General features: G+C 50.7%; 1 protein-coding gene across 5 annotated transcripts in view; it reads right to left on the reverse strand.

The window, feature by feature from the left end:
- FAM135B (family with sequence similarity 135 member B) overlaps positions 1 to 24,579 on the reverse strand; it is a 280,699-nt gene that overhangs the window by 14,653 nt on the left and 241,467 nt on the right. For all 5 annotated transcript variants that reach the window (XM_042973072.1, XM_042973070.1, XM_042973071.1 and 2 more), the window contains 4 exons: positions 14,757 to 14,912; positions 13,913 to 13,986; positions 7,002 to 7,156; positions 176 to 2,153 (listed from right to left, as the gene is read on the reverse strand). In XM_042973072.1, the coding sequence (XP_042829006.1) occupies positions 176 to 2,153; positions 7,002 to 7,156; positions 13,913 to 13,986; positions 14,757 to 14,912 (2,363 nt within the window). The remainder of the gene's footprint in view (positions 1 to 175; positions 2,154 to 7,001; positions 7,157 to 13,912; positions 13,987 to 14,756; positions 14,913 to 24,579) is intronic.

Consider the following 24,579-nt stretch of genomic DNA (forward strand, 5'->3'; position numbering starts at 1 on the left):
TGGGCTTACTGAGCGTGTTGACTTACATTGTCCTGTATCTCGGACTTGTATGATAGAAGTATATTACGTTATCTAAGTCGGGAACTAACTCCTATCTCGACGGATGCATGGAATTGAGAAATACGTGGGCAAACCCAAATCTGTGCTGGGGTGGGTAAGCCGTCAGCAAGCTCACCTGAACATCCTCTCACTGACTTCTTCCTCCAACTTGCTGGAATGAGTGGAAACGACTCCAAAGGAACCCAAAGGTTGGTGAGTGATGGGCAATGGGGTCTGTTTGGAAGCGAATCCGGCCCTGGCAGGGGTCTCCTTGGGCACAGATGAGAAAGGGAGACATGTGGCAGTGCAAGACACGGACAGGTTGACGACCTCCACGGCTTTCAGGCTGTCCAGGGTGAAGGTCTCTGCCGGGGGCAGGTGGGACACCATAACGGAAGTGCCTGCCCTTGGCTCTTGGTCTCCTAAGACCTGGGAGTGAACGGAGTGGGTCACGGTGGGGCACGCAGTGCCCGCTTCACGCCCAGCCTCCAGGACAGCATCGGCTCCCTTGCTGAACTCTGCATCATCCATGATACAAGGTGAGCTGCTCTGCTTGCCTGCTGAGCCCAGGTCGACGGCGTCAGCGACTGCGGCATAGTTCAACGCAGGCACCGTACGGTGGGCAACACTCTCATCATCTGAGATGCTGCTGTGGGAACGAGCTCCTTTCTCCAGTTTCAAGTCCTCAGGCATGCCCTTTGGGGTCTCCTTTAGTACTCTAGGGAAAGATCCATTCCCGGGGTTTTCAAGGGCTATGATACGCGGTATTTTTAAATGAAGACCTTTGGTTTCCACACCTGGAGGGTTCTCCGTCCTGCCATCAAGACAGCAAGGTCCTTGAGGCTCAGACTGACTCTCTTTACCTTTGGGGATGTCTATGTAACCGGGGCCCTGCTGGTTGTCGGCACCTGAAACCACCTGTGCCCCAGCGTCCCGCGTCCTGGATCCCAGGGAGTCTATGGTCTTGACGGGCACGGTGCAACTTTCAGCAAGAGGTCCACCTTGCTGCATGGCGTCTGTGTCTCCAGCAGACTCCTCCGGGCTACTGATCTGGGGTGCAGATACGGACTTGGTCAACTTGGTGAGGGCCAACTCCCGTTCCTCCTCCTCAAAAGGCAAAGAGCTAATGGAGGTGAGGGACGCCTGGATCCCGCTCGGCAAACTCGTGCTGCTCTCCGTGTGTCCGCCCTCCAAGGAGTTCCTGTGCAGGCCGTGTCTTCGAAGCAGATGGTGCAAGGCTTCCCGGTCGCTGGGTAACTCCGGGGCCCTGCTTCGCGCCTCGGACCAAGCGACAGAGCTCGGCTCACTCTCAATGCCTGAATCGGAGACGACGGAAGAAGATCTCTTGATGACCCCAGAGAGCACCGACACTTCCTCCTGCTCCTCTGAGGGAGGGTCCTTTGGGGAAGCCCTAACATCCAAGGGATCCCTCAAAGCAGAGTTCAGTGGATCGCAGGGCTCAGAGGGGATGAGCTTCAGGCTTAGCAGCACCACCTTGCCCTCTCGGTCTGCAACCTTTCCTAGAGGACTTAACTCACGGAGTGTTGTTTTCTCTGAAGAGATGGCATGTGGACGACTTGTACCTGATACCTCCTTGCCCGGCACAGTTCTGGCGGGTTCATAGTTATCTCGGGAGTGCCCACTCTCGTGCTGAGCACTAACGACCACCGTGGGTTCAGGGCCGCACGGGTCCTTATTGCTCGATTTCACATCAATGTAGGTGAGTACTGGGGGCTGGCCATCCTCTGGACCCGGCCTCCTTCTGGGCAGGTCCTCATCTGCCAGGGGACGTGTTCCAACATCGGCCCTCGGGCCAGCCCAACATTCCTCTTCAGGCAAACCTGCCTCGTTCTGGACCTCACCAATTGTCAGATACACCTGAGATTCGGAGCACACATCCGCGCGTTCTGGTGTAGTTGCACTGTCGTCTGGCTCTGGACACCTCAGAACTTCCTCGTCAGAGTCCATCTGGGGTGGTTTCATGGCGGGCGAGACAAGGTCTTCCCTGAAAGGTGATTTTCTATTCACAACAGGGCTCTCTTCTCTGTCTTTCAGATTCATTATTGCGGGACTTGTTTGAACATCAAAATTAGGGGAAACACTCAAACTGTGCCCTACAAAAAGAAAAAAGAAAGAAGAATGTTTGTCGTTTATGAATCTATGTCCACAGATTATCCAGAAGCCTGACGGTATAATCAAAAATTTGGCTGAGCTTTGTTCCTGGTTCCTGGCGGACAAGCCCTGAACTCGTGGAATTTCCCAAGTGATGGAAAGGTCTTTGTTATTTGTGGCTGGCAGGCCCTGAAGGCGTATGCTAGCCTGGTGACTCAAGATGAGCCCTTTAATAGTTTATGCTAAGGAAATGAGTCAGGATGGGGACTGGCCATGTGAGAAAGACCAACCATTGGTCGCCAGATAACACCAGGACAATCTCCCAGGAGAGTAGTTCAATCACGTGGCCAACGATTCAACCAACCCCAACAACAACTGTGGACACTGGGGCTTGAATACGCTTTCCTGGTGGCACTACACATTGATTTGCCAGGATGACCAGTCCTGGGGGCACCCGGAGCTTCGCGTTTGGGACCCTTCTAGACCTTGCCCTATGGGTCTCTTCTTTGGCTGGTCTATATTTGGATCCTGTATGTTAAAACTGTAACCATAAGCATAGCACTTTCCTGAATTCTGTGAATTGTTCTAGCAAATTGTCAAACCTGAGGGGTTGGTAGGAAGCCCTGAATTGGTAGCCAGTTGGTCAGGAACACGGGTGGCCCAGGAACCCTCCAGCTTGGGTCTGACCCGAGGGCAGCCTTATCAGAGGCTGTGCCCTTGATCTGTGTAACTCAACCCAACACCAGGGAATCAGCGTAAGAACCGCCGTGCACTAAACTGTCAAATATCATTATTCATGATTTACCTTTTACTTATCAAAACAGTTTTGACAATTACCACTTTTAAATATTAAAGCTCTTCCCTGTCTTCTGTACAGTATTGACAGTGTAGAAAGACAGCTTTGCATCCAGGAAGGTCCGCTTTCTCATCCTGACTCTGGCACAGCCGTGAGGCCTTGGACGACGACAGAATAAATAAGCCTTTTTTTCCCACCTGAGCTCACTTGCCTCAACTCTAGGATGGGCAGATTCATAGTGACCAGCAGGCCTCACAGACATAGCTCACAGGAGAGTTACGATAGGAAATGGCACATGTGGGGAAGACAGATCTCTGCCTTCTGTAGGGAAACCCTCCAAGCTTGAGCTCTGTCCCCAGGGCAATTATCCCGCGTGGCATTCAGACCACAGAGGTTCCCAGGTCACTCTGATCTTCCCGGTAGGATGGCGGGGGTCACAGCATGACCTTCTTTCTCTTATTTTTCTCTAGGGTAAACTATTATCTCTCTCATCCTGTCTCGCAGTCTCTTCTCTTCCCTCCCCCCCTGCCCCCCCACTTCCCCCTCTACCTCCCTCTCTTCCTCCCCCTCGCCCTCCTCCTCCCTATCTCTCTTTCTCTCCCTTCTAATACAGCATAAATGAAAGAAAATAAGTACCTGCTATGTCTGTCTGAACCACCACTCTCTCGACAAAGCCATCTGATATGTTACTCACTTCCCATATACAGCAAACAAAAGAAGACAGGGTTTAGGCTTTCATTTTACTTAAAACATTTAAATCCTTCATACGGTTTTCATAGAAGTTAAAGGAATATAACAACTATAGGAGGTTATGGAGTGAATCACGGAGACACAACATAACAGCTCACACCTTGGAGTGAAATTTATGACTGGGTCAAAGAGTAGACCAAAGACTGGGAAAGAATGGGTCTCTTCCTCAGGTCGATATGTTCTTTGCATCTTGAGGGGCTGAGCAAATGTCTCTTCCTCTAGGGGAGCTTTTCCAAGGCCAACAACAAGTTAGACGTTCTCTGGGCAAACTCCCAGCATCCCCTCTACGCACATGTGCTGTAACACCACCACCACGACTACCATGTATAATGGGATCCACCTGTGCACTTCCTGTCCCCACTGCAGAGAAGGGCTTGTGTTGTATGAATATCTGTGCGCCCACAGCTAACACCACGGCCGCCACATAGTCCCTGAGCTGTGTTCATAAAATGACTTGAGAACAGAACAGAAATGTAGCAGAAAAAAGGCGATTACTCTCGTGAGCTGTTTATATCGGTTTGAAAAAACCGCAACGTCAGTGTGACTGAATCCATGAATAGTAATTGGCAGAGCCTCTGCACAAAGTCCTGTACGAGGCCCTGGGTTAGGGAGACGGGAGGTGGGGACCAGTAATAATCATGAACTAGTCTCTGTCTCCAAGGGATCTTCAAAACGTTGGGAAGCATACACAGCACAGTACGGTTGGCTCTACCTGAACCACGCGGGCTGTGACCTTGGAGAATATGAATCGGGTTCTTCTGAGAAGGAGATAATGAGTCATGCTGGGTGCAGAGAAGAGCAAAGGGCAAAGACCCAGAAGCCTGGGGTGCACAGTCTGGTCAGACATCAGTTAGATCCCGTGTGAATGGAATAAGACTGAACAGGGACGTGGGGCGAGCATGAGGTTGGACAGGTAGAGAGAACCCACGATATGGATGAACTCGAATGCCCTGTATGAATGAGGAGTCTGGTCTTTAGATTATAGGAAGACAGGAGGATTGATGGGTTCTTTGAACAAAAATGAGAGATGCCTCTGATTGATCACAGACAGTGTAAGCCAGACACAGAAAGCCCAGTGAGGAGGTGGACTGTCAAAATTAGCAAGACTGGTTTCATGCCACAACCGTGCGACAAAAAAGTAGCAGAACATCTAATCCAAAGAGGATGGATGTAGTCAGATCCTAGCTCATGGTATTAGTTGACATGCATTCCTAACTGCCTTTGTGCCGATCACTCTTACGTGTTCTGTGGCTGGATCTCTCCCCTGCTCACAGTAGGCCTGCGGAATATAAATTACAATTCTTTTTGCCCAGTTTCACATGGTTACCAACGGTTGGAGAAAAGATTCAAATTCAGGCAGTGGGGCCAACCTTTAAGGCCCTTAGGCAAATGGTTCAATTGCCTTGGGACCTAGGAGTGACGGGTACCTGGGAAAAAGGATCCAGACAATACAGACAGACTTGATGAGTGCCTGGTACGCAGTAGGTATCTACCATGGGATTACAGCAAGCCATGAATAAATATTACTATTTTCATATGGAAATGGGACTCTTTTCTGTTCCTTTCTTCACTAGCTAAAACAATGAAATGCAAATGTGATGGCCTCATTGCAAATTACATTAAGGTCACCAACCCCTGGAGGAAAAAGGAAACAGTTCTTTATTTGCTAATGGTTTTGCTCTGGGATTAAATCATCAGAGCACATTGTGAAGGAACAAAGAAGGTCAGGAAAAGTTTTGAGTGGGGAAATGGGGGTGGGGGCGGGAGGGGAAGGAGCAGGTGAGAGGTCTGTAGAGAGAAATCTTGAGGAGACAGCCAACCCTCTGAGAGCAATTGCCTTGGGGTCCTTCTGGGAAGACGGGATCCTTAGTGCTGGTGGCCCAGACTCCGCCAAGTCCCATGTCCCAAGCACATTACAGAAGCTGCTGGTTCTAAAATAGATGTAGAGCTTAGAGGAAACTGCATGGGCAGATGACCCTGGAAAGACGACCCCCAGCCACATCTAAGTCTAGGGCACTGACATGGGGGAGAGTGGGTGAGGGCCAACAGGGAAACTCCCGAAAGCCTGAGGTTGACTTGCAGCCCAAGGTTGATTTCTGTGCAAGACAATTGCACGGAGATGTTGCAGGACTGAGATTTACATCTGCTGGAGTGTCTGTTTTAACATGTACAGGAAAACAGACTGGAAGATCGGCTGCAATGAGGCCTAATGATACCATCAGGGGGTCTGATCATGGGTGCTTATTTTAAATTTCTTCTCTAACTGTTCAACTTGCCTGTAGCTACATGACAAAACTATAACGAAAATGATCATACACACATACACACACACCTACACACGCAGTGTCAAGGCAGAGTTGGAATAAGCTTTGTCTGACCACCGGGTAGGTGGCCATCTCCAGAGCCCCTACCTTCTGGCTGTCCCACACGATGTGGACACTAGATGTCAGTTGGCTTATAAGCTGCATGATCTTTAATACATATTTATACCCCCGAGCCTCAGTTCCTCTCAGTGAAATAGGGCTTAGGAGGTTGGGTTGTCTGCTTTTTAATAGGATTAAAAAGATAAAACAGGTAAAACCTCCAGCGGGGTATTTTCTGGCTCTTTCAGGGACTATGGGTTTACTTCAGCTCTGTCACCTGTGATAGCTTTGGGGTTTCCAAGAGCAGGGCTGTGCGAGGGGACAGAGGACTAACATCTCCCGAATGCCCGGTGTGCATCAGGCCCCCTGCCCCCTTGCCCAGCTATCAATTCATTAACAAACTGTGCAACACCAGCAAGACAGACTGTGATTCGGACACAAACACACAAATACACAGGAACCCGCTGTCTTTTCTCCCTGAGCTGAGTAGCTCATCTACCAACCTGATCACTGATGCAGCCTGCTTTCTCGAATACCTTGTCTGGTTCATGGCATGAAGCAAGCACTCCACAGGAGTCTGAATCGAATGCCATTAGAATTCAAAGAGAAATGATTTTATATCTGAGTTGCACATTTGGGATAAGAAAGGATGTCCATCCTATGCTCATGGTATTCTGGTCAGGGGAGAATCTGGTTCCCATTCTATAGGTGGAAACACTGAGGCACTTGGTATGATTTTACCCCAGGAGGAGTCGGGAAGGGGATCTTTACTGCAGCTGTCCTTCTGTTACATCGATCTGTCAATTGCACTGACATAAGGTCATCTCCCACTGGTGGAGCCTGAACTGACAAATGACTTCCTTGATTTGGTTCCACTGTTATCGGAAAACAAATAGGGCAAAGGACTGGGACCCGCTGTTCTCTCCAAAACAAAGACCAACCTGTTGCAGGGCAGTCCACGTATCTGTCCTCAAAGATAACCGGTAGGGTGTTCCAGTCACCATCGATGTCCAGACACTCCGCGGGCAGCGGGGGCATGGTGGTGAGATACTCTGAATTCCGGATGTCCAGAGACAGCTGGCTGTGGGTCTGTATCCTGGGGACACACGTACCAGGTTAGCACCTAAGAAAGCCTTTTTTTTTTTTTAAGTTTGTTTGTTTATTTATTTAGAGTAGGAGTGGGGGGAGGAGCAGAGAGAAAGGGAGAGAGAGAATCCCAAGCAGGCTCCACACCATCAGCAAAGAACCTGACGCGGGGCTCGAACTCACAAACCGGGAGATCATGACCTGAGCCGAAACCAAGAGTCAACCAACTGAGCCACCCAGGCACCTCTCCAAGGAAGTTTTAAATGTGTTAAGAATCGTTGCTCCAGCCCCTTATCCCAAGAAAATATTCAGAAAATGTTCAGCAGGCTCTGACAATCCACCATCTGTCTGTCCTCTCTTCCTTTCTTCCCAGCCACCTACCCAGCCCCCAATGCCATGGTCTGCTTTGTATCCTAACTGGCCTGGGCACTGAGGTTAGAGGTCAGCGATTGTATGACCAGGGCACTTTATCACAACCCATTTAGGTGGGAAGCAACAAATACCATTCTAGCAGAGAAGGAACTGAGTTTCTAAATGGCAGGAATCTTAAATTAGTACTTTGGAGGAAACGCTTCAAGTTACGTATCCTTTACTCCTGCATTTCTAACCTCCTATAGGTTAAGAATGAAGAACCATCGAAAATTGCTGTTTTTTTTTTTTTATTGCTTACTGTGTGGACACCAGCATCCTTGATTAGCATGTAAGTTCCCCTAGTTCAGGAGCCCTGGTTTTTTGTTCTTCTAAGTAGGATTAAAAAAAAATGCCCCATGTTCTTCCTCCATGAACTGAATACCCTTCCACCAGCAGGAATTTCATTTCAGACTTGGAAACCACCAGTATTCCTCATTCAGAGGACTGGATGGTAGCAAACGTTTATTCCCTTCTCCTCAAGTCCCTGCAGAAGGGAGAGAGTTTATTTCCTCCCACGAAGGAAAAGTATGAGCATTGTGTCATCTTCTCCATTCTGCCTCAATCACACTTGCACAAGGGGGGGAGAAGAGGGCCTTACTGGGTTGGCCAGTTTGGGAGAAGAACTAAGCACATGTAGCTACTTTCTGTCTGACTGTCGCTGTTTTTGGAGCAGCCTGACCTCTGGAGGCCCCCATGTCACTTGTCAGCTGTGGAGGCAGGTCACGTGTTCCTGTAGGACAGCTCCACATGCGCCCAGGGAAAATTCTCCCAGTCAGCACTCTTGGTGACAAACATGATAAACATATGCATATGGATATGTTACATATGAATTTTGAATATACACTTGAAATATGAATATTTTATTTCCTTCTCATTTCTCCATTGGATTTTAACCTATGGTCAAAAAGGATACAGGGCGCCTGGATGGCTTGGTCAGTTAAGCATCCGATTCTTGATCTCGGCTCAGGTCATGATCTCACAGTTCATGACATTGAGCTCTGTATCCTGCTCTGCAGTGACAGCAGGGAGCCACTTGGGATCCTGTCTCTCTCTTTCTCTGCCCTTCCTCTGCTTGTGCGTACTCTCTCCCTCTCTCTCTCTCTCTCTCTCAAAATAAATAAACTTTAAAAAAAAAAGATAAGCAATGTATTATCTTCCTCAAAGCCATGAAGGCTGTAGCAACTTCCTTTTTTTGTTTTTAATTTTTAAAAATGTTTTATTTTTGGGGGGACAGAGAGAGACAGAGCACGAGCAGAGAAGGGGCAGAGAGCGAGAGAGACACAGAATCTGAAGCAGGCTCCAGGCTCCGAGCTGTTAGCACAGAGCCCGATGCGGGGCTCGAACTTACGAACCATGAGATCATGACCTGAGCTGAAGTCAGCCACTTAACCGACTGAGCCACCCAGGCGCCCCTGAAGGCTGTAGCAACTTCCTAATATTGTGCACCTTCCTTTGAATATTTAAATGGTATTTTGTTCAAATATGCACTTCTTAGCCATCATCGGAACCTGGAACTTTGCGTCCAGTTTTTAGTTTTTTTACAAAGGTATATGGACTGGACACCCATGTGCATAGGACTGTGTCCACAAGCTAGGGTGTATACCTCCAGGATGGAAACTTGATTCTGGACCTAAAGAGCTAATAGCCATGAATAGATCAGGTGATTAATCAAGTAACTGTAACACAGCAGGATTGCTGTAGGAGAGTCAGGTCTAGGTTGTTTTATGCAGGGAATTACCTCCTGCTAGCAGGTGGTGTATTATGTGCACAGACTTTGTGCCTGTGACCGAGCACCTAAAACAGTGCTTAGCATGTGTTTAAAAAAATGACTAAGAATTCCAGGGCACACATGCAGTGAGCTATCACCTCGCACAGGGGATGGCCTTTATTAAAACAAACCAAAAAATCAGTGTTGGCGAGGATGTGGAGAAGTAGGACCCCTTGTATATTGTTGATGCAGATGCAGAATGTCGCAGCTGCTTTCGAAAACAGTATGGAAGTGCCTTGAAAAATTAAAAATAGAACTACATATGATCGGGCAATCCTGCTTCTGGGTATTTAACCAGAAGAACCGAAACCAGGGTGTTTAAGAGATATGTGCACCCCCATGTGCATGGCACTATTCACAACAGCCCAGCTCTGGAGACAAGCTAAGTGTCCATGAACAGGAAAGGGTTAAAGAAAACGCAGAACGATGCAATATTATTCAGCCTTAAAATAGAAGGGAATCCTGTCATACGTGACACCGTGGACGAGCCTCGAGGACACGATGCTAAGTGAAATCAGTCAGCCTCAGAAGGACAAATGATGTGTGATTCCACTTACGGGAGGAGTCAAAAATAGTCAAAGTCACAGAGTCAGAAAATAAAGTGGTGGCCGCCAGGGGCTGGGGTGAGGAAATGGGGAGATGCTAAGTAAAGGGCATAGAGTTTTCAAGGAAATAAGATGAGAAGGTTCTGGAGATGTGTTATACGCAGCATCCAGGGCTCTGTTCATCACCTACTTATTTCCATTTCAGATTTACTCAGACTCCAGCGGGACAGCTGGCAACATACGGATATTTCTATTTTAGAGCTTGAGAAATCCACAGTTTGGTTCTTCCGTGTATTCTCTGGGAGAATGGATCACCACTATACAGCACAGCCATGACGAGGAGGCTAGGAGTGTGGGATCTGGACTCCAGCAGTCCGTGTGTATATCACATGCTTGCTGTGTGGTCTAAGATAAGTTACTTAGCCTCTCTGAGCCCTGGTTTCCCCAGTTTCTTCTTAAAACATTTTTTTAAATGTTTATTTTTGAGAAAGAGAGAGACAGAGCGTGAGCAAGGGAGGGACAGAGAGAGAAGGAGACACAGAATCCGAAGCAGGCTCCAGGCTCCGAGCTGTCAGCACCGAGCCCGACGTGGGGCTTAAACCCACAAACCCTAAGATCATGACCTGAGCTAAAGTCAGATGCTTAACCGACTGAGCCCCCCAGGTGCCCTTCCCCAGTTTCTTCTTTGGTGAAGTGAGGATAAAAACGGTTCGTAGCTCATAGTGTTATTGTGAACATTAGGCGAGCCAATGAACATTCAGCACTCAGCACGGCTTCTTACGAGAGTTCTCTCAACAGAAAAAGCATCAGCAAGGCAGGTAAAGTGCCTCTTGTGTTCAACACTATATACGCAGCATCTTGTAAAATGAATGCTTTTTAAAGATGAGTGTTACAATTATTACTACAGAAAAACATAAAAGACAGAGTGATAAATCCATGGTCATTGTTCCAGGGGCTAGACCACCAGTATCGGTCTTCCTGCATTCACTCGCATTCATACCGACATGCACATTTCATTCATAACATTTCCACTAGCAACTTTCCCTGAACGCTTTACTGTATGAAAAGCACAGTCTAGACACGGGTGAGACAGAAGAGAGAGACAATAACACAGACCCTTGCTACCAGCCAGTTCTAAACCGTTTTAAACACGGCAACGCTGCGTTTTAAAATGTTGCAACCCATGGGGCGCCTGGGGGCTCAGTTGATTGAGTGTCGGACTCTTGGTTTTGGCTCAGGTCATGATCTCATAGTTTGTGAGTTCGAGCCCCACATCGGGCTCTGCGCCGACCTGCTTGGGATTCTCTCTCTCCCTCTCTCTCTCTCTCTCTGCCCCCCTCTGTCCCTCCCTTGCTCTCTCTCTCTCTCATAATGAATAAATAAAGTTTAAAAAAATAAAACATAGCAACCCACGGCAAGAAACACTCTTCATTTTACGCGGCAAACGAGTGCAATCCCACACTCCCAGACACACACGGAAACAAGTTTCAGAAACACACCTCACTCGTACTTCCTGCTCCATCTTGTTCTGGCCCATCCCATCCTACTTCATTTAAAAAGTGCTGTTCCAAATCCACTGCGTGGATGTCACGTCTTCCTAAATGGCTGTGACCCGCTGTCTGAGAGACACAATCTAGTCTGAGCTTGAACGAGATGGGTCTGGACACACGGGTTCCACCTCGTCTGGCCACTTGTCCCTCCTGATTTGGAGGGACGCTTCTGACTCCTAGGCACACCTTCCCTCTGCAGCTCGGAGCCCCAGGTGGGTGGACCCCGCCCGTGAGAACCTGCTAGCCCTGCTCACCCACTCACTGCCTCGATGTGAGCGGAAATTCTGTGCCTCTCCTCCAGGAAGGTTCTCGGTTCCGGACATAAAATGCCCCTTTCTGTTCTGTGCGTCTTACTCTTGACGACCTAATAAAAAGTTTACTTCCTCCTGGGGGCGCCTGCGTGGCTCAGTCCATTAAGCATCCAACTTCGGCCTAGGTCATGATCTCACGGTGCCTGAGTTTGAGCCTGACTTCGGGCTCTGTGCTGACAGCTCAGAGCTTGGAGCCTACTTTGGATTCTGTATCTCCCTCTCTCTCTGCTCCAACCCCATTCACACGTGCGCTCCCTCTCTCTCTCTCTCTCTCTCTCTCTCTCTCAACATAAATAAATAAACATTAAAAAAAGGAGGGTACTTGTGATGAGCCCTGGGTGTTGTACATAAGTGACAGACCACTACATTCTATACCCGAAACCAATATTACACTGTATGTTAATCAGAATCTAAACAAAAATTTGAAACAAACAAGCAAAAAACACATAGTGGCAGCTTGAAAGTGACCACGGTGCCAGCGTTCACACAGTGGAAATCAGCAAACACTAGAGACCCGAGTTTTGGGTTTTGTTTCTCTGAGAGCTAGTCCTTCACCATGTATGAGGACGCTGGCCGCATCCCTTCTCGTCATGTTCTGTGTCCTCACCTTGACTTGTTTCTCTTTACTTGTCGCTACCTGAAACGACACAACTGACATCTTGCCTGTTTCTGCCCTAGAATGAGGGACCCCAAGGACAGAGTCTTTACTTTGTTCCCTGTGGTGTCCCCAGTGCCCGCGGGCACAAGAGACGATTGTGTAACGTATTAGTCATCATCTAACATTCCGTGAGTCGAGTCTGTGGCTTGAACAGTGTGTTCCATGGGCATGGATGTTCTACAACCATTATCCTGCCTGTTTCAAGGAAACAAAGACTAGGGGACAGTAAGAGAAAAAAAAAATCAACAAAAAAAATGACTTTGTCAAGGACCTGCCGTAGGTCAAGAGAGGAACGGGATTTTGAACCCAGGTCGGCCGAATGTTACATCCTCTGTACTTGGTACAGCAATTGGCATTTCCACAAAATGGCCCTTGTGTCCGTTCCTTCCACGTGGACTTACACCCCCTGGGACCACAGCACGGCCCAACCACCTAGGGTTCGCCTATTGCGGTGGGAGTCAGGAAGCAGATTCCTACAACAGTCCTGACTCGCAGCCTTTTTGCTCAGCGGCCCTCCATGTTATGTTTACATTTGTCAGGTTAACGCCTTCTGATTTTAGTTTGAGAACGGCCCTTCAGCCCGTCCTGGCCAAGAGCTGGATGGGATGAAGAAACGCGTGAGCGAGCGAGAGGCCGTACGTGTTTCTAGACAAGCTATTTTAACCCCAGGCGTGTCTCCCTTGGCGCCCCCTTGCTTTCAGGCTCCGCGAGGTAAACTGTAAATGCCAGTCTACTTTCCACCAGGATGAAGTGTGGAAAGAAGCAAGAGAGGGTTGTCACCATGGGGGACGAAAAGGTCTTCAGATCTGTCTCGCGTGGGAGGCGGACCTATAATGTTTCTCCTGCTGGATCTACTGTGCCATTTCAAACATCATTCCATCCATGTTTATTCCTTGAGGTGGATGTATCTTTCAGAAACAAAAAGAACCCCCTGTGTGGCAAAGGCCAACCCATCTTGGGGGAACCCATCTGTCCCTCCCCAGCAGGGAGATCTAGGAGAGAATGAGCTCATTTCTTGTTAACCCTCTGATTTTTCTTGTATGGTTTTCATTTTTTCTTTAATTTGGGAGGAAGGCAGACTTAGAAATTCATCAGCCCTCCTAATGAGGCAGTTTGGTCTTCATTCTTATGCTAAGTGCGTTTAGAAGCTCCTGCGAAGTCTCCAGCGAGTTCTGTGTTTTTTCTGACATTGCTTGTGGCCACACCACCTACTTCTCATTCATTTCACAAAGACTCAGCACAGATGTCTTCAGGGACCTGGGAGGTCTTGATTCTGTCTATAGAACCATAATAACACTCAACGAAAGAAAACTTGGGCTACTGACCTTCTCTGCCACCTGCTAGATCCCGCCTCTGCAATTTGTCTGACCCTTTTGCCTGCAGACAAAAGGCAGCCTGAATGTGCAAAGGTGGCTAGACTTCTCTCCTTTGCAGGCGGAGACGAGGGAAGAAGTACCTTTGGATAAGAATGTCTCGGGTGGCTACTTTTACAGTGTGACGCGGGCACGCAATTGGTTACTTACAGATTTTCCTGAAAGGTCAGGACTGCAACTTTTTGGTGCTCCATATAAAAGAAGGCCTCAGAAAACCTTCGGACCTGAGGAATAAGATAATGTAAACACTTTAACTTGTTGGGTGGGCACGACCTTGATTTTTCAGAGGGAACTGGGGCTCACGGAGGTAAGTGGCATGTACTGAGGACAGCTGAGCCCCCCACCCCGGGGGTCTGAAACAAATACTTCCACAGCTACCCTCTCTCACTTGGGGCTCTTAGCCCAAAGCTGGCTTATGGACACAGTTGAATGCGTGTTTGTGAATCTGTTCCTGCATTGCTTTCTGTCATGTTCTTATTCAGGTTGCATTTCTTCTACTAGAATATAAGACACTCGAAGACTGTGACCATAAGTAAGTGCAGGCGAAACAGAATTTGCAAAGCCAGCCACGGAAGTGTGTCCACTAAGTGCTCTGTGGACCCAGATATTTGGTTCTCTTGCTGTGAATGAGGAGACCAACATCTACTATGCATTAGGACCTATCCGTATGCACCTGAGCTGGTGGCAAAGAATAAGATCTTACATTTGAAAACACTTTTCTAAGCACTCGCCACACCCCTCAAGGCAGGCTCTGTTATCATCCGGTAGCCAAGGCAGGGTCTCATGAACGGTGGAGGCAACAGTTTCCGAACTGAACAAGTTCATAAAGCCTCCCTGCGAGCTGGTGGTGGGGTCAGGACCAGCACTCAGGACCAGCACTGACTATGGAAGTCAACCCCAATTCCTGTCCTGCCCAATGAACTAACTGTCGTCAAGCTTCCTCAAGGGATCCCCGCGCGCATGATTAGAGATTGTGTACCATTGGACACCTTACCCTCAAGGTGTGATGTTCCTGGGTGAGGTAAGTGGTCACCTGGGAGTGCAGAGTCACCGTGTCTAGGAACTGGGTCCAGAGAGCCATCAGGTGGGAGGTGAGCCAGGCGAGATCCTTACTTATCTGCTCAGCGATCTTCTCTGGATTGTTCAACACCTGGAGAGGCAAAAAAAGGGGGTAGTAAAGAACCTCTTCCCCATGGAGCTCCTGCAGTCTTCCTCTTGGAAGACCCCTCTGCTTTTAGTGCGTCGCTCCTTTCTCTGGATTCTGTATCACGTTACATCCTGAGTTCCGTCCTCTGTAGTCTCCTCGGACGCCAGTTCTTCATGGCCACCCTTTGGCAGGTAGAACCCTAGGCACTTCCCCACTCCATCCCTACCATTACCATCTGGTATCGTACATCACCGCACAGAAAAAGAAAACGAGAATCAGAGGACTACAGTAGCACAGCCAAGGTCACACAGAGCTGGGAATCAGTGGCTCGGCTGTCCAACCACAGACCCATAGCAGCAAGCTGCCTTTTACACAGGAGGCATTGAGGATGCTTCCTGAGAAGTGCTTCCGTCTTTGTAGCCTCAGGGCACCAACTAGTCTAGGTGATTCCCAAAAGGGGGGGTGGGGTACCCAACAGCCCTCCACCATCCTCCCGCCATTGCTCTAAATACCTTATGGGGGATCACGGATGGCCTTAACTACAACTTGAAGAAGCCAGCCTAGAGCCTTTACGGGTACTTTGGACAGCGTGAGTGTAGAACTGGGAGGCCATCTGCTACAGGGGAAGGGGGCACTTTGGTTCTGGAGAGGGGAGATCAGGTCTCCGAGGAGAGGCAGGAAGCCAGGTGTCAAGGTCGGACACTGACTTCTAGGCCTCACCATGGGTTCCACAAGCACTAGATGTGCATCTTCCATGTCCTAGGCACATGTTTGGAACAAACAGGGTCACAAAGACAAACAAGAGAAGGTCTCTGCTTGCAGGGAGCCCCACTGAGCAGAGGAGAGTTAACCATGGGGAGGGTTGGGGATCTCTCTATCATGGGTGATGCACCAGGGACACATAACCACAGCCACTTCAAGCCCATCTCTGCCATCCTTCTTTGCCCTGGACCTCAGCTTCTTCATCTGTAAAATGGGTGTGCAAAGCAAGTGAGCACTCAGTGGATGTCATAACAACAGGAAAAGTAAGTTCAACGCCTTGCTCACAACAGTGAAGTGCCTTTTGCTTTCCTTGGACTAAAGGCTGATGCCAGAGGAAGGCAGGTGGCTGGAGTGAGGCATCTATCTAAGAGGATAGATATCTAAGAGGAAGAAAAGGAGGCAGGGAGGAGTTTTGAATCCAGTAAGCTTAATTCTTTAGGTATCATTAGTTTATAATTAAGGGTTGGCTTCTAGATACAGGGTGTCAACCGACTGAAGCCATCTCTGAGCTGCTTCTTCCCACAGGAAAGGTCACTTTTTGATGAATACACCAGCTGCAAAACTCCCAAGTGGGAGAACGGCCCCACTTTCTTCTGATGGGAAGCTTACTTCCCGCAGCGGCTCTGTTAGGAGGCAAGGGTCAAACGGGCACTGTCCACTCTTGGTTCAGCCCCATCGTCGGTGGCCAACGCCGTTCAGAAGCGGAAAAGAGAACACTGGGCTGGGGAGAGCGGGGGACATGGTCAGCCCCTGGGAATCCTCCAGGCTGGAATGTGAGGTCTTTGGGTGGAACCAGGAGTGGCCCCTCTTCCCCACTTCCCCTCGCTAATGAGCACCAAACACGTGCATCAGCGCTCGGCACCATTTCACCCCTGACACCACGGCCTGCCTTACCTCTGGCTCCCTTCCCTTCTGGCCCAGGGCACGCCCTGCCCCGGCCACACTGTCCCGCTTCCCGTGGCCCGAACACACCCGGCTACACCCACGTGCCAGGCTCTGACCAGACAGCACGTCCACCCAGAGGACCTCCTTTCATCATCCAGCTCCCTTCTCCCTCCCTTCGTCATTTTGGACTTGTCTGTTCCCCACCAGAGAACTGTTCAAGGAGCCAATGCGGTCCCCCTTGTTCCCGATGATTCTTTAGAAACATCTACCTGCTCAAGGGTAAGTCAAACCTCGCTCTCCTGAAGCCTACTTGACCTCGCACAGACCACGCTCATGGCACCCGTGGCCACACGTGGTTCCTACAGCCCTCCTTTGACTGCGCCGTGAGACTCAGCCTTCTCTGTATTCCCAATAACTACGCGCTGGTGGATGAGCAGTGGGGATCTAGTCACTCTTTACTGAACAATCTGGTGACTCTGCATAAGAGGCACCCCAGGCCTCGGTAACCGGACCTCCCAGCCATGGCTCTCCCATCCCCGCTGCAGTGGAAGCAGGAAACACAGCATGAACCCCGAGCTCGGCCACCACAGCGATAAAGCGAGAAAGCAAAGCTACTCATTGAACGTGTCTTTGGGAGAATTATTTTTTCCCCTGGTTGATTACAGAAAGGGCTCCAGAAAAGGTTAAGGAAGCTTCTAATTAGGCCACAAGAGGACTCTCCTCCCTCTCACAGACGCCTGGGCCTGTGTCATTACAGATGATGGGCATGGAGGGGCTTCTCACGCAAGACCGAGGAGAGGCCCTTCACGCGAACAAGGAGGCAACCGGGCCCCACGCTGCTGCGGGTGAAGCTGCCTGAGGAACGCTCCACCACTCACCTCTGTCGCTCACCTGGGTTCTAACCATGCACGTTTGTTCACTCTCGCACCCCCGGTTTATTGAGTGACTGTTATGTGCCAGGGTTGTGCGGAGCTTGGGGGAGCCACAGATGAATACAGCCAGTCCTGGAAGAGGCAGATGGCCCCGTGACAGTCAATCATTTAGAGAGTTATAATATACCTACTAAGTGCTGTGGGAGAGATGTGTACTGAGTACTGCAGAAGGGTCAGGGAGGCTTCCTGGAGGAAGTGATAGCTGTGTTGTGTTCTCAAGGTAAATAAAAGCCTCTGTACCTTCCCTGAACTAACCAGGTTCTCTGACACCCAGAGCTTTGCAGTTACAGAAGAGGCCCCTGTCGTCAGAGTGATCATACAACGTGGCCGGGTCCCTCTGGGTCTGTGAACAGTTCCCACATTCGAGGGGAGGGGGCCTTGAGGGCATGCTGGTCATTACTGCCAAAGCCCCACTCCGCAGTGGAGATATTCTGCGGGGGGGGTGCAGCTTGGGAGGTTCCCTGGGGAAGGGAAGCCCAGGCTGAGGGGATCAGCCTCTGTGCCCGGCCTCACAGCATGGCAGAGGGGGGTCGTACATGCACTGACATCTCCTGGAAAATCTTATAAAGGTACAATCTCCTGCCCCAGCCCAGATCAAATCAGAATCTGTGTTTAGCAAGATTTCCATAAAACAAACAAACAAAAAGATTCCCAGCTATTTCTTAAGCATATCAAGTTTGAGAAATTCTAAAACTGGAGACAGAAATGGATGGTACTCAAAAGACCTTCCACTGGCTGAGCTCTGTCACTCCCTGGCTCTAAATAATCAGAGCTGTGAGGTGCCCTCCAGAGTTCGTGTTGAAAAGTAACCGTGCCACAGACTGTGGCTGGCCACGGGAGAAGTCGCCGTGATCACAGGGGACAGTCACTCTCTACAGCTTTCGTCTCCTCTGCTAGGCGACTGGGCTAATGAAACCTACATGCCCAAACCTACAGACCAAAGCAAGGATTCATTGAGAAGTCTTGTAACATCCTTATCAGTGGGGTCATTGTTTTGAACCACATCACAAAGATGTATTCAGGCCTAAGTGAAATAATTAAAAAAAAAAACAAAACAACCCTCTGGCAAGGCAACTGGCCAAAAAAAAAAAAAAAAAAAAAAAAATTCCACAGAATTAAGTAAACAAAACAAGAAAAACCCAGGCCACCTCAACTGGTAGCTGTTCATCTATACCTGATAACTTATTTTTAGTATTTCCTGCTAGGAGGGTACAGCTTGAGGAAAGACCATTTAACAATTTAGGGTCTCCTGGAAGTCTATGGCAGCAAACAAGAAAGAGTCCTTTGTATGAAAGGAAACCCAGTCCTTCTGAATTCTTAAAGAAAACTGGCAGTTGCTTTCAGGTAGATAATCAGCATTCGGTGAGCATGTCTGTTGTACCAAAGCACGTGGCTCAATATCACTAGAACCTTCCCGTGTGGGTAGAGAGCACGCCCCATCCCTTCCCGGATCAGGATGCACAGCCAGGACATCAGCGTGTGTGACTGTTCCCTCCCTGCCGCTGGGCACACACACGGACTCCTTCGTGGTTAGCCTCTCAGAGAGCCAGGAGCCCCTCATCCTACACCTCCCGGTGGAGCCCTGACCTTACTGGCAGCTTCTGAACAAATCTTTCTGGCCAGGCTGCTAGCCCTGGGAAAGTGTCCCCATCACTGTATTGCCAACGACGAGCAAAGTGGCCGGCACACAGTAGGCGCCTAATAAATGTTATACGATTCACATGGCATAAAGATACATGTGAACTGCCCCATGACTACAGAACTCTATGTTTTCAACTTTTGGTAAATCACTGGAAAAGATTCCCCGCCAACCCCCACCTCCATCCATCCCCTTTGAGGGACACCTCACTCCTTGGTGTGACTGACCACTAGGTGGCGACGTCCTGCCTCTGAATACTTGCTGGGCTGTGAGCACCCTTTTGGGGAGTCGGGGAGGGGGCTCGGTTTCTTCCGCCGCCAGCACTAGGGCAGCTCTGTAGCCGAAGCCCACCCCCAGTCCCTGCTTCCCTTCCTCTCACCCAGCCACACCCTTACATCAGTGGGCTACTTTGATTGCTCTGTACAAAATTAAGCCCGCAGCCACACCATCACTCAAAACCAGGGGTCTGGCGCCAAAGGAGGAAGGCAACCCACTGACTGTTCATGAGACAGACTCAGCGGCAGCCTGGCTCTCACCCGAACCATCACAGGGACCGGATACGTCAATATAGCAGTGGGTTGCAGACCGCCTTGGGGCCAGGCGCTGAGCCCACCCCTTGGTGGTGGCCACCCTTTGGTGCCGCTGTGACAAAATGAATGGGGACAGGTCTGTGCGTCCCCCTGCATTTTCAGGGCTGCTCGGAGGGAGTGCCCAGTGTGTCACAGGTGGGAGCCAGCGTCCAGTCCACACGAGCCTGTGTTGTCACTGGCTTTAGCTGTAAATGTGATTAGCTACCCTTCCTGCCTCAAGACCCGCTCTCCTTCTCGCCTCCTCCACATGGTCCCCCATGAGCTTGTCACCTTCCTGCATAGCTCCCTATGGCCTGGGGATTAATCCAAGCTCTTCACCATGCAGGGCACGCAGGCTCCTTCATTGTTAGCCCAGGCTCCCCGACGGAGCCTCAGTCGCCCCACTGGCTCCCCTTCTGGGAGCCCCATTCACTGAGGCATAATCCTGGCCTTGGCCCTGAGGCTCTCCGTTTCACCTCCATTGCCCAGACTGTCCTCTTACTGGACACCACGAGGCTTTCTCCCACGCAGCCTACGCTCTGGGGTCCACTAGGATCTGTCTCCCCACAGCAATTTAGCTAGTGACACATCCTCATGAAGTCCCACAAACACACACGTCTGTGTCCGTATCTGCAGCCTCCACCAGCACGCAGGGTCTATCGGGACAGAGCCAACAAGTGGCAATGGAACCGTGTGCATGTGTGAGCTCATTTCGCCCTGAGAACGGTCCTGTACACGCGATAAAGCAGTCACCCAGAGGGGACATGGCCTGGCCAAACTGGACAGCCAGCCCACATCCTCAGGACTGTGCCGTGCGGTCCGGCAGAAGTGGCCTCTGACCACTGACCCTCCCTGGTGGCGATGCCCAGGGGTTGCTGAGCCGGTGAATGAGCGTGCTGACTCCCGCCTCCTCCTGGAGACGAGCCAACAGCCTTGGGGTGACCACAGCTGCTCCAGGGTCACTTGCTGGGACCAGCGTGACCAGGGTCACCTTTGGTAGCATGTAGCATTCCTGCAATTCATGAGTGCACCCGTTCATTCCACAAATGAGCCCTTCCAGGCACTGTAGGTTCGAGAGTGACCAAGTCACTTCCCTAGGCTGTGGGTCCCCCAGGGAAGGGGATCCCCGCTGAGCCCTCAGGGCCTAGTGCAGGGCCTGGCGAGTCCTGGGGGACTCACAAAATGTTTGCTGAAACGAATCGGAACTCCTGAGCCAACTCTCCCGGGTAGTTCGCAGAAACACTGACCCTCTGTGGTCACGGGGACAAGTGGAGCACGGCCTTTGAACCATGTGCCCTGCTGGGCACGTGTGGTGCCAGAACCTACTTTATGGCCAGGGAAGTGACAAGCGAGGTCGCGTGATGATTGTAGCAAACAGGACGGTCAGCTTTTTGTGCGTTTGTCGCCCGCCAGGGCCGCATGGGGATGCCCCACGAGCTCCACCTCCGTGGTTTGCAAACGATGATTCTGCTTCCCAGGAGGGCCTCGTGGAGGAGGCCGGGAGGGCTCCAGCGCCTCTGCGGCCGGCGCCTGACCCTGTTCTGCCAAGTGCTGTGACTCTGGGCGAACAACCCGTCCTCTGTGAGCTGAGCCCTGATGCTTCATCCGCTGAGAAAAACAGAATCGCCCACGCTGGAGAACTGCTGCGTCCGTTAACTGAGGAAACGCACACAAAACAGCAGCCCACAGCCCGCCAGCGTGAGAGCTTGCGACTCGGAGAAAAGGAGGTTAATCAAAACCAAGTGATTGTGTCTCCACTTCACAGATGAGAAAATCAAGGCCCATAAAGTTTAAGCAACTTGTCTAAAGTCTCACGGTTAGTAGGTGTGGAATTCAAAGCCAGGTCTCCCTGGCGTGGACGGGACCACTTCTGCAGCGTGTCATGACTCCGGGTCACGACCACAGCCCCCCATCCACCCGCCACCTAGTGAGGTCACCCTGAGGAGAGGAGCACGGCAGGAAACTGAGGCAGAGGGCCGGGCGCTGCACAGCCCGGGAGCGGGCACCCCATCTCCCTCTACCACCTACTGGGTGCCCTGGCCGAGTGTTTCTGTAAAGGCAAAGTCTCCGGGCGCCCGGGTGGCTCCGTCGGTTAAGCGTCTGACTCTTGATTTCAGCTCAGGTCACGATCTCACGGTTCATGAATTCCAGCCCCGTGTCGGGCTCTGTGCTGACAGTGCAGAGCCTGCTTGGGATTCTCTCTCTGCCCCTCCCCTTCTCCCCTCTCTCTGTCTCTCTCAGAATAAATAAATAAACCTTTAAAAAAAAAAAAAAGAAGGCAGAGTCTCAGAGGTTACAGGGGGAGACTGCACACCACAAGCCCTTAAACTGCACCTGCCTCAGAGCGCACACTCGGGAAATGCTGGCTGTCTGGGAACCGGAGCGACACAGGCGCGGCCACCAGCGGAGAACGCACGGGACACCCCAGCTCTGACCGCACACCGCGTTGGCAGCGGGAGGAGAGACGGTCGGCGGGGTGACGAACAGCCGTGCACGGCTGCGTTTTCTAAAACTAGAACCAAGCGTTCGGTAATTCGCAGATGGTGTCTCCTTGGGACACCGCAAGGGGCGGAGCTGAGACCCCCGGTTTTCTCCGCACGGCAGACCCCTGGGCCGGGCACTCGCAGGGTCCTCTCGTGAGCTCTCTCCTGGGCCCCTCACAACAAGCACGACACACACACAGGAATCCGAGGCCCGTAGAGATCTTACATCGCAGGTGCAGGATCACGCAGCTGACACGAGGAAGGGCTGGAGCCTGGACTTGAGCCTGGAAGCCTGTGGACCTTTCCAAGGTGCCGCCACCCTGATTCACTCAGGGGAAGGGGAGAGCGGCGGCCCCTGCTGTCTTCCGCCCGGTGGACGGCTTTGCCGTCCCTCTGGTGCACCGCCTTCATCACCTCCACGTTTAGGGCGTGTATGCTCCTCGTGGTGGCATCCAGGTCCCTTGCCAGCCATATCTTTCCCTTCCACACTCTCTAAGACGACTTCTTGTGTCCCTCACGTGTCCCCACCTGTATCAGGAGCAGGGCCTGCGATGTGACTCCTTGCTGACCGTGACACCTAAGCCCCACCTTTCCTCAGGGCTCCCAGCAAATGGCCCTTCCTTTCTAGACCCTTCCACACCCCAGCACGCAGCACGACCTCTGTGCTCTGCCTTACTACCGGGAGGAAGTGTTCTGCTGACTTTATGACGTGCTTTAGACCAGGGGCTCTCAACCCTGGTGGCACAGGAGACTCATCTGGGGAGCTCTCCCTTTCGAATTTTCTTCTAGTTTTACTGGGAAATAACTGACATAGAACATTGTGCATTCCAAGTGTACCACATCACGATTTGATAAATGCATACACTGTGAAGTGACCACCGCAATCGGGTTAGTTAACACATCCGTCACTTGACCTGCTTACCATGCTTCCCCTCTTTGATGAGAGCACTTAAGATCTACCCTCGCAGTAACTTTCAAGTACACAGAACAGTCCTGTCACCTTCAGTCTCCACACCGTGTATTACACTCCCAGAACCTACTCATCTTCTAACAGGAAGTCTGTACCTCTTGACCACCATCCCCCATCTCCCCCTTCCTCTGGCAACCGCCGAGCTGTGCTCTGTTCCTAGGACTCGGGTTTTTGTTTTACGTTTCACAGGTAAGTGAGATCATACATGATAGGTCTTTCTCTGCCCGACTCACTGCACTTAGCATGATGTCCTCGAGATCCATCCACGTTGTGGGGCACCTGAATCGCTCAGTCGGTCGAGCAGGGCTGACTCTTGGTTTCGGTTCAGATCACGATCTCATGGTTCATGAATTTGAGCCCCACATCGGGCTCCGTGCTGTCGGTGTGGAGACTGCTTGGCATTCTCTCTGTCTCTGCTCTCTCTCTCTCCCCTCTCTGCGCGTGCTCTCTCTCCCCCTCTCTGTCCCGCCCTCTCTCTCAAAATAAATAAATACACTTAAAAAAAGATTCATCCACATTGGCGCAAATGGCAGGATTTGCTTCTTATGGCTGAATAGTATTCCACTGCAGAGATAGACCACGTTTTCTTTACCCATTCATCCGCACATGAACACCCAGGTTGTTTCCAGGCCTTTGCTATCGTGAATAACGCTTCAGTGGATGCTGGCATGCAGACATCTCTTCGGGATGGTGATTACATCCTTGGATGTTTACTCAGTAGCGAAACTGCTGGATCCTATGATAGCTGCAGTTTTAAATATCTGGAGAACCTCCACAGTGTTTTCCATGGTGACTGCTCCAGTTTTTATCCCCAACAACAGTGCACGAGGCTTCCCTTTCCTCCTCATCCTCGACAGCACTTGACAGCTCTTGTCTTTTGGGTAACAGCCACTCTAACAGGAGTGAGGTGATGTCTCATTGTGGTTTTGACTGCTCCGGGGAGCATTTAATGAATACAAATACCTGAGATCCACTCCCTCGTACTCTGTCTCCACCAGTTCGGGCTGGACCCAGGCAAAGGCACATCTTTCAAGTTCCAAGTGTGTTTCTGCTGTGCGGCAAGGGTTGAAAACACTGGTCTACGAGACAGGGGCATCACTTTGCAATGAGATGGTCTTTTGAGCCCAGCTTCTAGCACTGACTAAAGTGTCACCAACCCCGAGCTGCCAGCCTTGGTTCCATCTTAATTTGCCTCTCGCTCTAGAAGGACAGTGTGTAGTACGCACCTAGACCACCCAACGCAACGGGATGTGAAATTATTCCAGGGATCGCAGGTAACAATAGCATGCATTAGCCAAGTGCCTATATTCAGCACATAGTCTCGACGCATGCCTGATGAACCCTTGGCAAATGCAATTGTTTCCATCGTCAGTATCATCGTGCTGCTAGCCCCCAGCCATGGCTGAGGCCATCTGGGCACAGGCGCAAAG

This window comes from Panthera tigris, chromosome F2, assembly GCF_018350195.1.
Source record: "Panthera tigris isolate Pti1 chromosome F2, P.tigris_Pti1_mat1.1, whole genome shotgun sequence".
In the NCBI taxonomy this organism is placed as follows: domain Eukaryota; kingdom Metazoa; phylum Chordata; class Mammalia; order Carnivora; family Felidae; genus Panthera; species Panthera tigris.